The sequence below is a fragment of the Gopherus evgoodei genome, chromosome 2, assembly GCF_007399415.2.
Source record: "Gopherus evgoodei ecotype Sinaloan lineage chromosome 2, rGopEvg1_v1.p, whole genome shotgun sequence".
Taxonomy (NCBI): Eukaryota; Metazoa; Chordata; order Testudines; family Testudinidae; genus Gopherus; species Gopherus evgoodei.
This window is the reverse complement of record NC_044323.1, coordinates 78,517,739-78,531,735: the sequence shown is the minus strand read 5'-3', so window position 1 is coordinate 78,531,735 and position 13,997 is coordinate 78,517,739. Positions and strand designations below refer to the sequence as shown.

At 40.2% G+C, this 13,997-nt stretch overlaps 1 protein-coding gene across 5 annotated transcripts; it reads right to left on the bottom strand.

Moving 5' to 3' along the window:
• Positions 1 to 3,231: 3,231 nt before the first annotated feature.
• On the bottom strand, positions 3,232 to 13,988 carry METTL6 (methyltransferase like 6). Of its 5 annotated transcripts, none has more exons than XM_030551068.1 (7): positions 13,938 to 13,988; positions 12,444 to 12,503; positions 11,961 to 12,341; positions 10,612 to 10,746; positions 8,652 to 8,822; positions 7,148 to 7,289; positions 3,232 to 3,935 (listed from the first exon to the last, which is right to left on the bottom strand). In XM_030551068.1, the coding sequence occupies exons 3-7, from the start codon at positions 12,255 to 12,257 to the stop codon at positions 3,787 to 3,789; spliced, it is 894 nt and encodes a 297-aa protein (XP_030406928.1). In that variant the 5' UTR covers positions 12,258 to 12,341; positions 12,444 to 12,503; positions 13,938 to 13,988; the 3' UTR covers positions 3,232 to 3,786. The 5 variants fall into 5 exon arrangements, with proteins under 5 accessions (XP_030406928.1, XP_030406929.1, XP_030406927.1 ...); XM_030551069.1 differs by lacking the exon at positions 13,938 to 13,988 and adding an exon at positions 13,374 to 13,656; XM_030551067.1 differs by lacking the exon at positions 13,938 to 13,988 and adding an exon at positions 13,378 to 13,656.
• Between the last annotated feature and the right edge of the window lie 9 nt (positions 13,989 to 13,997).

Sequence of the window (13,997 nt, the reverse complement as noted above, 5' to 3'; positions counted from 1 at the left end):
TTTCTTCCTAATAACAAGCATAATCAGACAACTCATTTGCTGGAAAATCCATTGTGTATGCATAGCAGCACTGAATGAAGGAAAACCAGTCAACAATGGAAAATTCTGCTTTCCAAAATGTCTTGTACATATTAGAAGCGGTATCACAGGCCATCATTTGCAATTTAAATGGTACAATTATCTGTGTCTGCAGCATTTTTTAAGGCAGTCTTGTTTTGGAATCTACATGGCTTCCTTCAGAAAATTCACTACCCAGAAAAACAATTCATTTTAGTTGCATGTTATCCAGTGTCCAGTAAGAACAGTATTTTCTGAAGTAGACAGATCTGTGGTAAATTATTTTTTTTTCTGAAGACTTACTCTCAGTATTTATTTTCTTGCAAGCTTTCAGATACACATCAGGAATAACTCTTCCAGTAAAATACTTCCTTCATGACATCTTATAGCTCCAATACGTTCAAATGCATGAACTTAATATTCCAAACAACAGAAAAAGGTTGTCAGGTCTAATCACTTCTCTGATTTCATGGTGAACAGCATGTGCAGATTGGCTATTGTGAGACCAAGCCTGCATCTTTTCCCACACATTGGCATATGGTTTACTGACATTTATAGATGTATAAGTTGAGTTAATTACATTTTCAGGCCAATATTCATAGCTTTTATGTTGTCTCCGTTCAAGCTGTGCATATTCAGTAGGGGGTTGAGCAGAGTGATAATTACTTAACACCAAAGTACCTCTGTGTTTGCAGAACCACAGGACACCACAAGGGAACCCAATCTATAAACAGACTTTTAGTTACCAAGGTTAACACAAAGCCATTATGGGCCTGTTTTCTCCTTCGAATGCCTGGTTATTTTTCTAATTGTTTTCTGTTTTAAATTTTGCTTGAAACAGATCTAGCTAGGAGCACCTCACTGGATAAGTTTAAGCAAGCTAGATCAAGCAAGCCCATTGAGATTAATGGGGACAGGAAGGAAGTCATCTCCCCATAATCAGGTCAACAAAATAGCAGTCCTGCTTGATTGACAAAAACTGGAGTAGCAAGATGAATAACACATGATCATTAAAAGTGCTGCATAGCAATTTCTCAGCATGATAGGTGAGGAGGATACCATGGATATATATTTTAAAATCCTGTTACACACCTTACCCTCATTCCTCCCCCTCCCGCCCCCTCCCCACCCCGACAATTCTTGAGATAAGATAGGATTCTAGGGCTACAAAATCCTCAGCAGCCAGAGGGTTGTGCGCAAGCTGTAGTTAAGGTAGGTTAATTTTATTATAATTTATTTATGAAGACTTCTAATGGTTCGGAGTTCAGAGAAGTATACAGAATTCTAGATGCTGGTCCAGAAGTATGGAGCCCATGAGCAAGGCCCTGTGATCATCCATTTCAAATAATCTCCAACAAAACGGGATCTCTACCTACATGTATCTTCTAGGGGGAGAGGAAGGCAGTGGTTTACTACCCACACCCATTGTCTTTAACAGGAAAGCATGCTTATTCCCACCTTCAGCACATGCAGGGGGCATTTCCACTTCCCTCCTTTGTGCAGAGTTGAACTCCTCCCCTCCTTCTTTTTCCCATTCATCACCCAGATGGGGTTGGAGGGACCTCAAGGTTTCTTCCTGCTGTCTGTTCTCTGTAGGTGGGAAGGGTTAGGCTTCTTCCACTGTATCCTACTCCACCCTCCTGGTGTGCTCCAATCTCCACTGCAAGCCTGGTCACCATGAAAGAGTTAGCAGGCATTTCTCCTCTCCTCCCTAATTACACACAAGGTAGATGAACCATGCTACAGCAAGCAAGGGATACAGCAGGTAAATATCTCCTCCCTCTGGGACAAACAGAACCACAATGCTAATTGCATTCAGAGCTGAGCCAAGAGCACCATCTTCTTTTTCCCCCCTCTTCTCTTCTCCCAAAACAACCCTATGGAGAACAAACCCAGCCTGATTTTGGGATGTGGTATGGGCTAGGACCAGCTTCTCCTTCCCTTCAACCATCTGGAGAACAAGTGCTTCACAGGTGCCATGCTGCTTCACCCAGGAAGCAGAGCATTGAATAGATACCTCAAACAATAGTAAATTTCAGAGCGTGTGAATCAGGCATTGGTTACAGTCTTGTGTAAACCTCAGGGAAAGGAGATTATCCTCTTGCAACATGGATTGTCTACACAGGGTACCACTCAGAGGACTTTGTAACCTTCTGCATTAAATAACCACTAGTCATCCCACTGAGCAAGATATCAACTCCTTGGCTTTCTCTGCTAGCAGTGATTGAATTCTGGGGTGGTGGAGGGTCAATATCTTTTTCAACACTGCTCAGAGAAGAGACTCCAGATTCCCTTTCCAGACTCAGAGAAGCCCTGTGACATTCAAAACGCCCTTTTAAAGCAACTGAGGCATATGATTCTTGGCTCTTCAACTCACGAAGATTAGGCCAGGGTGTGTGAAGGGAAAAGCACCGAGGTCTCTCCCCCGCTTCATTCTTCTTGGCCATTCCCTAACATTATGTAATGGGCAGGTGCTTGTCTGCAAAAAGCATCCACTGTTAACAGGACAGCGTTAGCCTCAGCCTCTCTGAAAGGGGGAAAAGGGGTTGGGGGGTTGTCATATAATTGAAACATTTTGAGAAATGAACATAAATGCTCACGCTGTACTCATGCCAAAGAAGCACTGATAGCCTCACTACTAACAGCCCCACCAGGCCATCAGCTGATGGGGCCCTGAGGTTCAATTGCTTTGTTAGTGGGTCAGGTCTACAGCTTAACTAATTTTTGGAGTGGAACAGGAAAGAAACAGACACTTGTAAAAGAAATGGACATAAATTAAAAGAAATGTTTCTTCCTGCTATTTCTAACCTGTCATTATAAGATGTAGCAAAACAAACAAGGCAACGTTCCGCATCAGGTCACATGCTTTACGGAGGCAATGGTTTTGTGTTTGCAGGGCTGTTGTCCCCCCTTAAGTTCCAAAAAGTCTCTCTTTGTTGGTAGAAAGTGGAAGAATGTATGAAAACAGTGATCATGCTTTATATTAAGATTCCATTCAGAAATAGCTCATAAATGATTAATAGATGTCTTAAGAAACAGTTCATCAAATTGCTACAGATGATTGTTTTCATAACAAAAACAGTATTTTGGCTAACCTTTCACTCATGGAGTGTGTTTTCTTAACACCAGATATAAATTAGGTGCAGACGCTCTATATGCACTGAAAAGAAAATAAACTCCTGTAACTTTTAATAGGCCTTATTATAAAAATGAATATCAGACAAAAAGTGTCCATTAGCAGAAATATAAAATAGTTTTAATATGAAAGAGATGGGACACAACACTAATCCATTCTTGCAACTAGTGGAAACAGTGGTTTAGAATTAACACTTAGCCTGCTTATGCTCAACAACATACTTTCCTTAATGAAAATTACAATCCTATACAAAATCCTTGGAGAATTATTTAAAAACAAATTATCTTATTTAAACCATTTTTATATTAAAATCACACAAGAGCCTCTAATAGTGGTGCACAGAATTTACTTTAAAAAGGGGAAATTTAGTCACTCAAAGAGATTGCTTGTATATATGTATATCTTAAAATTGTATTCTAATAGTCACTCTTGTCTTCTTTACCCAAGGATCAAAAAGGGTTCTGGAAAACATGATTCTGTCATTCTGGTTTAGCAGACTCCAGGATAGTACAGCCAAGGAAAAACTTGATACTAGATTTCCCCCCCTCACCGCCCCATTTAAACAAGCATTTCTGTGGCTCATTAGCAAATACTCATGCTTCACTTAGAGGCTTTCGAAATTTGCTCTGAAGAAAAACCCTTGGAACACGCAGGCCTTCTTTCCTATTCACAGTTTCTCGTAGCACATACTCATTGACCACTTGCTCATATCCTACAGCCATAAAGAGATGAGACAAGAATTCTACAAGGGAAAAAGATGGTGTTATTAAAAGTTAGTTTAAACTGTTTTTAAGTACTAATGCGCATTTATACAAGCATTTGTTTTTAACTACTTAATTACATCCACTTTCCATGAAAATCATGAAGGTTTCAAACTTGCAAGCTGCTCTGTGCAGACGGACACCGACCCTTGCACTGAGCTTCACTGAAGTCAATGCGGCTCTGCTTTCACGCAGAGCAGCTCACAGGACTAGGGCTTAAAAAAGGTAACACAATCCTGTTTCCCGAATTGTGTACATTTATCACTTTAAATTGAAAGTTTTCCATTCCCTCTTGTGAATGACTCTAAAATTATTTTCACGTTGTGTAGTGGGCCAGCACAAAGCCAAGGCACCATCTTAAGTCCCTCTTCAACCCCATTTTGAAGATTTCCGTGGTGGATTGGCCTCAGGCTTGCTCTCTACGGAGGGGCAAATAGGCCAAGTTTCCACATTGTAGTTAAACAGAAACACACAGAAGAAACCTTAGTGAAGTACTTTCCCTAGAGGAGCGAGTGAGGCTTAGCAGACAGGACACTAGACTGGAACTCGGAAGACCTGGCTCTGCTGCTGACCTGCTGTGTTATCTTGGGCGAGTCATTTCTCCTCTGTTTACCCTCCCTCACACTTTTCTTTATCTGTTCTATCTAATTAGATTGTAAACTCTCCATAGCAGAAATTGTTGCTCACTGTTTGTACAGTGCGAGAAATACAGGCTACTGAAATATAAATAATAGATACTGCAACCATCGGACAACTTCACTGTAATGAAATCAGGCTATGAGCAAGATCTACATACTCACTCCTCTACTAATTAAAAATAATTTGGGGGAGTGAAAAAATCAGTTCTCTGAGAAGGTGAGAGAGACTGATAGTCCTGTCTGAGCCAGGCATATATCCCTTTCTAAACAAGAACAATCACTGTCTGTATTTGCTCCTCCTTTCACTTCTCTCTTTCATCTGTTTTATTTCTCTCAGCTGAAAATAAGGAGAGCTAGCATCTCCTGACTGGCAGCTCTTCCATGAACCGCCACCAAGTGGTCACAAAGCACATTTTGCTGCACTAGACAATATGTTTTGCCTATCAAACTCTTGGAAAAACAAACTTGTTAGATCACAAACTCAACAGGCCATTTTAGAAAGAACTGACACTGGTGAATGATATTTTAGAGTTATTTGCTACTGTAGCACAATATACAGGTTGTTTTCATATCACCACAAGAAAATGAGACAGCAGGGAATAGCAGAATCTTCAAAATTCAAGGGAAAAAAACTCACTAAGAATTTTCCATCCAAACACTCAACTGTGATATCTCATTCTCCAAATGCCTAGCAAGGGAGTGGATTCAAATGTCCATTTCTAGGCTGTCTCCCCCAGTCCCTCTCTCCAACAGCAGAGCTCAGTTTGGTAAAATTACCAATATAAGTGGAACTACACAAGTTACACCTCTACCTTGATATAACGCGATCTGATATAACACGAATTTGGATATAACGCGGTAAAGCAGTGCTCCGGTGGGGTGGGGCTGCGCACTCCGGCGGATCAAAGCAAGTTCAATATAATGCAGTTTCACCTAAAACGTGGTAAGATTTTTTGGCTCCCGAGGACAGCGTTATATAGGGGTACAGGTGTATTTGATGAACAAAAATGACCCTAGGAATTCTTAGGTGAAGTTGCATAGCTGCTTGCATTATTTATCTTAAATTTAATCAATACCCTTTAAAGAACAGAAACATCTCAAAAACGATCAATGGAATTAGTTTTATTTTTACATATGAGCAGCAACTAGGTAATCGACTATGTCATAAAATATCAAAATTATTTACTTGGCTCCAGATTGGTCTCCAAGAGACTTTCAGTGCTTGATTTTGCTTTAAAGAAGAAAAAAGTCTTTTTTCTTTCACATAGCTCCATAATTAATACAGGGAAGTGTTTGTTCTCTAGTGTTCAGTGAGTGAAACTGGGAGTCAAGAGACCAGAGTTACAATCCCAGTTTTGTACAAGACTTAATTTCTTCATGCTTCAGTTTTCCTATCCATAAAGTTGGGACAATTATCTTCTTTTGTAAAGCATGTTGAGATCCCTCAATGAAAGAGTCCTGTGGCACCTTATAGACTAACAGACGTACTGGAGTCTGACGAAGTGGATATTCACCCACGAAAGCTTATGCTCCAGTACGTCTGTTAGTCTATAAAGGTACCACAGGATTTTTTTCAGATCCAGACTAACACGGCTACCCCTCTGAAACGTGACTCAGTGAAAGACTACATACAGTGGAACCTCAGAATTATGAACACCAGAATTATGAGCTGACCAGTCAACCACACACCTCATTTGGAACTGTAAGTATACAATCAGGCAGCAGCAGAGACCAAAAAAAGAAAATACAGTACAGTACTGTGTTAAACATAAACCACTAAAAAAAAAAGAGGAGGAGCAGTATTTTTCTTCTGCTTAATAAAGTTTCAAAGCTGTATTAAGTCAATGTTCAGTTGCAAACTTTTGAAAGAACCATAACGTTCTGTTCAGAGTTAAGAACAACCTCCACTGCCGAGGCGTTTCTAACTCTGAGGTGCTACTGTAAGTATTGTTAATGTCCTAAGATAAGGATAATGAAATGCTATTTAAGAGTTCTCTTTACTAAAACGTAGAGCTGGTTGAACTTGGAAATAATCTATCAGAAGAGACAGCAGTCACAACTAGTCAAATTATTAGCACAGTGTTACCTCAATGAAAGCTTTCTTTCATTCCAGTCATACTTCTGCTTCAAAGCCCACTGGCTTCAATGGGTTTTGAAGCAGGCTTCATATATGTAAGAACATTGCAAAAAGACTATTATGGGATAATTGCACCCCGTAGTTGCTTAGTGTTGTATGAGACCAAATCTTTCCCTAAGCATTTTTCTCTTTCTTTCAGAGTATTGATCTGAATGAAGTCCCTGCAGCTAACAAGTTCTAAACCTATACTGCCATGGCCTATCCTAATGGTACATATAGGTAGTTCAGTCAACAGATCAAATGGCTCCTTCAGTCCTGCCACTTTTATAAAATAACCATATACAGCTGGAAAACAAATAACACTGAAGGTTTCATAGTTCATATATGTATCAACCAACCCTTAAAGGCATAGCAACAATTTACTGAAGCAAGTTTAAACAACAAACTTGCAGAGAAAAACGTTTCTATTATATCTTACCATCAGTAAAGAAATATGATCTTGTCCCATCTTGTCTAACATAAAAGTTTTCTCCAAGTTTGCTGCCAGATTTAAACCTAAGCATTGCATGATCATAGAGCCCGTAGTCTCTAAATAAGACACATTTGCCTGGTTTTAATACCTATCAGATAAAATACAGATATATCAGTAAAGCGGACATAACAAAATTTGTACATTTCTGCAGAAGCGAACAAATGGATTAAATGAGCTAACCCATCTTCACTAAGAAAATAGTAATTAGCCTCTGTCCTATTTGAGTTAAAAAATAAATCTCTATTTTAGAAAACAAACTCTGAAGTATATCAAAACCTAACCTTTATTATTCAGACTATAGCTGATGTGATACAACAGATATCCTATAATATAAAAATCCAAATACAGTACAAACTGCAAATTAAAAAAATGTTTGTTGGAAACAGAATGAGAAATCAAAATGTGAACCTTTCTTCCCAATTAGTAGCCAATATTTTTGGACAACTGTTATCTCAAAATAGTTGTGCATTTATCAGTTCTTCCTTTTAGGGCCTGCTCCTACAGGATGCTGAGTACCCTCAATCAGAGTTGAAAAATCTCAGCACTTCACAGGAGGAGACGCTAATGCTCCTATACTTCCTGTTTGAAGCCTAAGACAGTCCCAGTCCCACACAGACTTCTGTACATGCTTAAATCTGTATACTGTGTGTAGTCCCACTGATTTCAATGGGACTACTCACTGTGTGTAAAGTTAAGCACATATGTTAGTGTTATCAGGATGAGGGCCTGAATCATTATTAACATAACACCGTACCATAGAACCTTTAAATCCAGATAAAGGAAAAATAATGGTACTTAGTTCCCAACAAAATGCACTGTTGTGACAGTTGCTTTTATGTTAGTGTGTTAAGATGCTTGGTATAGATAAAAATGGTAACCTAAAAAACAGGAGAAAATAATGCTGGTGAACCTAGAGAAAGCAACGTTCATTTCTGATCTGACTTTCAGCCAATTAATCAGCTGATTTCCTTTTTATAAAAACGAGTCATTAGTGGATTTTCTTAACAGTATTCCTTACAAAGGCAAAAAGTGATGCTGTAAAAATGGCATCATGTGATTCCATGTGCTGCATCTCAAGGACCATACAGCAAGTCTGCTTAAGTTACTTGCAAAATAGATTTTTCTTCTAAAACAGCCAGTCCTACAGCAATTTAGATGTCATATTATCAACATGAACATTTTTTTAACATTAATTTAGTTATGTTGATGATACACAAGCCAGAGGAGAATCCAGTTCACTCACTCAGAACTAACACCAGAAAAATGTAGTCAAAACTTATTTTAGTCCCAATAGTAAGCAAAAGCAAATGTGACTGAATTCATCCAGGGAGTAAAGTACTAAGGAGGTGCCTTTTTCACACAGTTTCTTTTCAGAGATGAATAGTATTCTTGAGTCAAAAAAGACTTTAAAAAAAACCCCAAAACTATTAGGTCATACTTACACATTTACCTTATAAATATTTTGCAAAGCAAGGTGCATCTTGTCAGGGTGAATGGCAGAAAGCACAAATATTAATGTGGCAACATCCACAGAATCTGCTGGTATATTTTCCAGAAGGTCATCTTTGGTCAGATCACATTGGAATACTTTACATCTCTCAATATTATATAAAGCGTTCTTCTATGGAGTGAAAAGATGTTGCTTTAGTTGAAAAGTAACAGCATTCACTATAGAATTATAAAAGACAAAATTGTATTTTGTGATTTTTTTTTAAACAGGGAGAGCAACAAACGGAAACAGAACTACAAAGAGCATTCACTCCAAGCTTTCTGTTTACACTACGAAATTATGTTGGTATAACTTCCTCGCTCAGGAATGTGGAACATCCACACCCCTGAGTGATGGGAGTTATATCAGCCTAACCCCTGGTTTAGACAGTGCTATGTTGACAGGAAGGCTTCTCCCATCAACATATCTACCAATTCTCAGGAAGGTGGAGTACCCATGCTGATGGGAGAAGCTCTCCTGTTGCCATAGGTAGCATCTTCACTAAGCACTACAGTAGAGCTGCTGCACTGGTGCATCTGTGCCACTGGAGTGCTATGTCACTATTCCTGGGGGAACTCTGTCCCAAAAAATTAAAAATTCTGCCCACACTTTAAAATTCTGAAAATTCTGCATATTTTGTCAAAATAACACAATATAATTACACCAGCGGCCCCAGGGCTGGTGGTAGGATCCAGGGACTGGGTTCACTATAGCCAAAAGTTTGTTGGGCATTCTAGAGAGGGTGTACTGTACTGTATAAAAATGAATTGAGTATAAACATGCTGTTTATAATAGGTCTTCAAATATTCTTGAAAAGAGCCTCTAAGTTTTTGTTTTCAAGATCACTCTGGTTGTTCCTCTTCCCTCCTCACAAAGATGTCACAGCTGAGTTTATGTCTCAAATCAAATTTTGGTTGTACTGTGTAATTTACCAGGACATGGATATGGGGGGGGGGGCACTTAATTGCTGAATCATAGAATCATAGACTATCAGAGTTGGAAGGGACCTCAGGAGGTCATCTAGTCCAACCCCTTGCTCAAAGCAGGACCAATCTCCAGACAGATTGTTGTAGTAAAAGTGGAAAAAACATTGTGAAAATTAGTTAGCAGTTGCACAACACTATGTATACAAGAAGTATTAATAGCACTGAGATTCTCTAATGCAAGTGGTCATAAGTTGCATAAAAGCCTCACAGTTCTCAAGAATACACTCATTTTAAAGAGAAAATTTATACACCACGACATACGACTATCTGCAGGATAGTGTCTGGGTTTAGAAGTGGCAATAATTTGTCTTCCCTTTGAACAAAAAAGTTAACATTGCCCCTTATAAAAGTAGTGAAAGCAAAGAACTAGCACAAGACATGTATAGGAAACCTAAGGTGGACGCGTGAAGAACAGGCAGATACTTCAATGGTACTGAAGAGTCTCTCATAGTTCACAGATTCACGCACACACTACAGCACTCATCACTGGTAAACAAACATAAGTAGGAGTTAAGTGACGCAACGCGTGTGGAATTTGGTCCTAAAGGGTAGTAGATTCACAGAAACAGGGCGCAGACGGATCTCCACATATACACTACTTACCAGGAAGCAGTCACAGTTCACTTCAGATTTGGGGTCCTTTAACATCACTCAGTCTGTTATTCTCATTGGCCAAACTTTACTTTTAGGAAATATCCAAGTACAACATTCACACTTACTACTACAGTAATATGATTTAATATTAGAAAATCAGGTCCTCGATGATGATTCAATTTCTTGTAAATTAAGCTCCAGTACTGTATATCAGTTTCTCTCCTCTTCCACATAGGACAGTTTACCATACTTATAGAAGAAAACAAAGCTAGATAATCTGTAATCTGATGAACACAAATTTCTCAAGAAGCACTAAAAATACAGATAAATATCACACCAACCTTCACATACTCAACAGCTCTTGGAGAGAAATCACAGGCATAAGCAAAGATATTCAAGTCCTCTTCTAAAAGTGGAAACAAGCAATTTCCAACCCCACAGCCTGCTTCAAGAATGGTCAGTTTCTGATCTTCAAACTATACGGGAGAAAAAGGCCAAGCATACAGCACATCACTTGTGTTGATCCTCATAGTACAAAGATACTGTTTTTCATATTTTAAATGTAGGATCAGTTTAAAATCTGAAGTATCCTTCCACTGGCAATTTGACATTGTGAAGTGTAGGCTTTAATTTATATTACTTTAAGTTTCTCTTTAGAAACTACTAAAATCTCATTAGTGATCTACTCATTTCAGCAACGATCAAATTATGCCATCCTTCTTGCTTGGGCCCTTTTATTAATTAGGGTGAATAAAAAATACATTTTAATGTGTTTCTAAAATGTATATTTTAATGTATTGACTACTCTAGACAGGGGACTTTATAACAGGGTGCTCAAAATTTTTGCAACTTGTGTCTGCAAATTGGAAGACAGAGAGGAACTTAGATCTAATTTAGGACACAGAGCAAATATTCTAAAGCAGTGGTCCCCAAACTGTGGGACATGCCCCCATACAAGGTGCAGAGAAACATGCAGCAAGGCCCGGCCAGTCCCATGGGGATTGGGGAGGGAGCGCCACGCAGCCCTGCTCAGCCCCCAGCTCCTCTCTGACCCGGCCCCAGCCCCAATCCTAGGTCTGCCTGCAACCATGGCCCCATCCCAGACACAGACACAGACACACCCGTGGCCCAGGCTCCACTCCCATCCCAGGCCCATCTCTGTTTGATTCCCTCTCCAACCCCAGGCCAGCTTTGCCTCTAACCGCAGATCTGTCCCCAGGTTTGCCTTCAGCCCAAGCTCCTCTGCTGAACCAAATGTGCAGTAATAAGAGCGGGGGGTGGGTGGGAGGGGGTCATGGACAAATGCCATTACTGGTAAGGGGGAGGTGCGACAGGAAAAGTTTGGGCACCACTGTTCTAGAGAGTGGGTCTGAATGTAAAATATAGGTCAATTATAAACTATTATTCAAAGACTTCATAAGAGATTCCAACTTTTGAAACTTTCAGATGCGTCCTGATGGAGCCTACTCATGGAGATATTGAGGAAAGAATAGGATGAAAAGTCCAATTAAAAAAAATTGAAATTTTTTTTAATCTCAGAAGTCATGGAAGCTATGAACTACACAACACTGCGCATTTGACAGATAACAGTGATCTGTCACTGACATCTTATTTGGTGGATTATTAAATCATTTGAAAATAATTAGCAATATTTGCCCCTTTACTTGTAGAACTATTGTATATGGCTCACCTCTCGGCATGCTTTTAAATCTTCAAACTCTCTAGTTGTCCAATGCCTGTCTTTAAAGAAGTTTGTGCTGTTTCTTTTGTAAAACAGATCCCAGTTCTTCTGTGCATCTTTTTCCAGTTTCAGTTTTTTGAAATCAGACACCAAGGCTTGATCTCTTGCCAGTTTTTCAGCTTCTTCAGGGCTAAGGGTCCTTTTACTGTGCCCTTTCTTTTGGAAAGCATCATCTTCACAAATTAGGGCTACTGAATTCAAGTAATTATCAGATGTGTTTTCTTGGAACATCCTGGATTCATCCATACGAATACAGACAAAGCAGATTTAAAATGTTTTTTCCTCAGGTGTATATTTCCATCTTTGATTTCAGACAAAACAATCAAGACCCTAGAAACATAAGAAATAATGAGAAAAGGATTATAGTTTGCACTTTTTAGGGACTTTTTGTAACTCGCTGTAAGTGCCAGGCTGAGAAAGCAGCAAACCTACTTTTCTGAAACCTCCATGAAAGTCCTCCAGTAAAACTAGGCAAGATCAGACTTGACTTTCCTAAGATTAAAAACAAAAATAATCAACAAGACACATTTCTGTTCCTCTTATAGACCATACAGAAGCCACAAAAACTGACTACCACCTTGTCCCCACACTATGGGCCTGATTCTGCAACCTGATCCACTTGAAAGAAACCCTGCACCCATTCATGTCCCCAATGATTTTAGTGGGATTCCATGATGGTGTAAGCACAGATTGGACTGGAGCCTTTGTGTTCTTTTACAAAAAAATAAAAGTGAGCTACTGACCTCTGAAATTCAAAAACATAAGACAAAGGGAGAAGACAGCATCCCCATTTTTATGTAAAAGCCAACAGTACCTCAACAAAGCAAAAATATTATATTTTATTTATTTAGTGATGTCATGACATTATACATTCACAAACACAAAGTTTAAAGATGCATACGCAATCGAGTTAAAACAAGGTCAAAATTATTTGGTCAGTTATACAGGATGTCAGACTATTTGATCCCTTCTGGTCTTAAAAATCTATGACAAAGTTTTACTAACAAGACTCCCAAACCCTGCAAGAACAAAAACCTCACAACTCAGTCTACAGATTAAAAAAAGTCTGAGTAAACTAACAGGCTTTACAATGTGCTCTGTCAGACAATAAAGAGAAGCAGATCGATTTTTTAACAAGATAGACCAAAAACACCCCAAATTGATCATTTTCATTGGTCATGTTTACACAAGGAAAATATTAACTAATGGTGCTATACATGATTTTGCACTTAGTCTGAACATGGACAATCACATGTAAAGACGTCACCTGGTCTTAAAGTTATTTTGTTTTTAAACCCAATTTATCACCATCTCTGCTAGATACTAAGTTAAGTTTATCATCACATTAGTTAACATGTTTACAAACGTGATGCCTTTTCTTGGTGTAGTCGTGATCAGTGTTAAAGAGAACTTATGGGCCACACAGCTCTTCAGTGTCCACCGGGAACTCGATCCTGCAAGCACAGGGCTGCGCTGTGCCAGACTCCCAGCCTGCCCCCCACCCTAGACAGCGCCTCCCTGTGTCAGTCCCATCCTGCTCTCCCTCCCCCCCTCCCCATGTCAGACACCGCGTCCTGCTTTCCAACACCTCCTTCCTTCCCCCCAGGCACCCCCGTCCTGCCCCGAGACACCCCCTGTCTGCTCCCCGTGTCAGACACTCCCTCCCCTCCCGACCCCCCTCCGCTCCTCGTGTCAGACACCCCCCATCCCCCACAGACCCTCCTCCGCTCCTCGTGTCAGACACCTCCTCCCCTCCCCCGCCGACCCCCCTCTGCTCCCCGTGTCAGACACCCCCCCATCCCCCACAGACCCTCCTCCCCTCCCCGTGTCAGACACTCCCTCCCCTCCCGACCCCCCGTGTCAGACACCCCCTCCCCCGCTCCCCGTCTCAGACACCCCCCATCCCGCGCCCTCCCCGGGGCCTACCCTCGCGGGACGCGCCCCGCAGCCGGACTCCTTTCCCGGTGACACGCTGCCCCGGAAGGG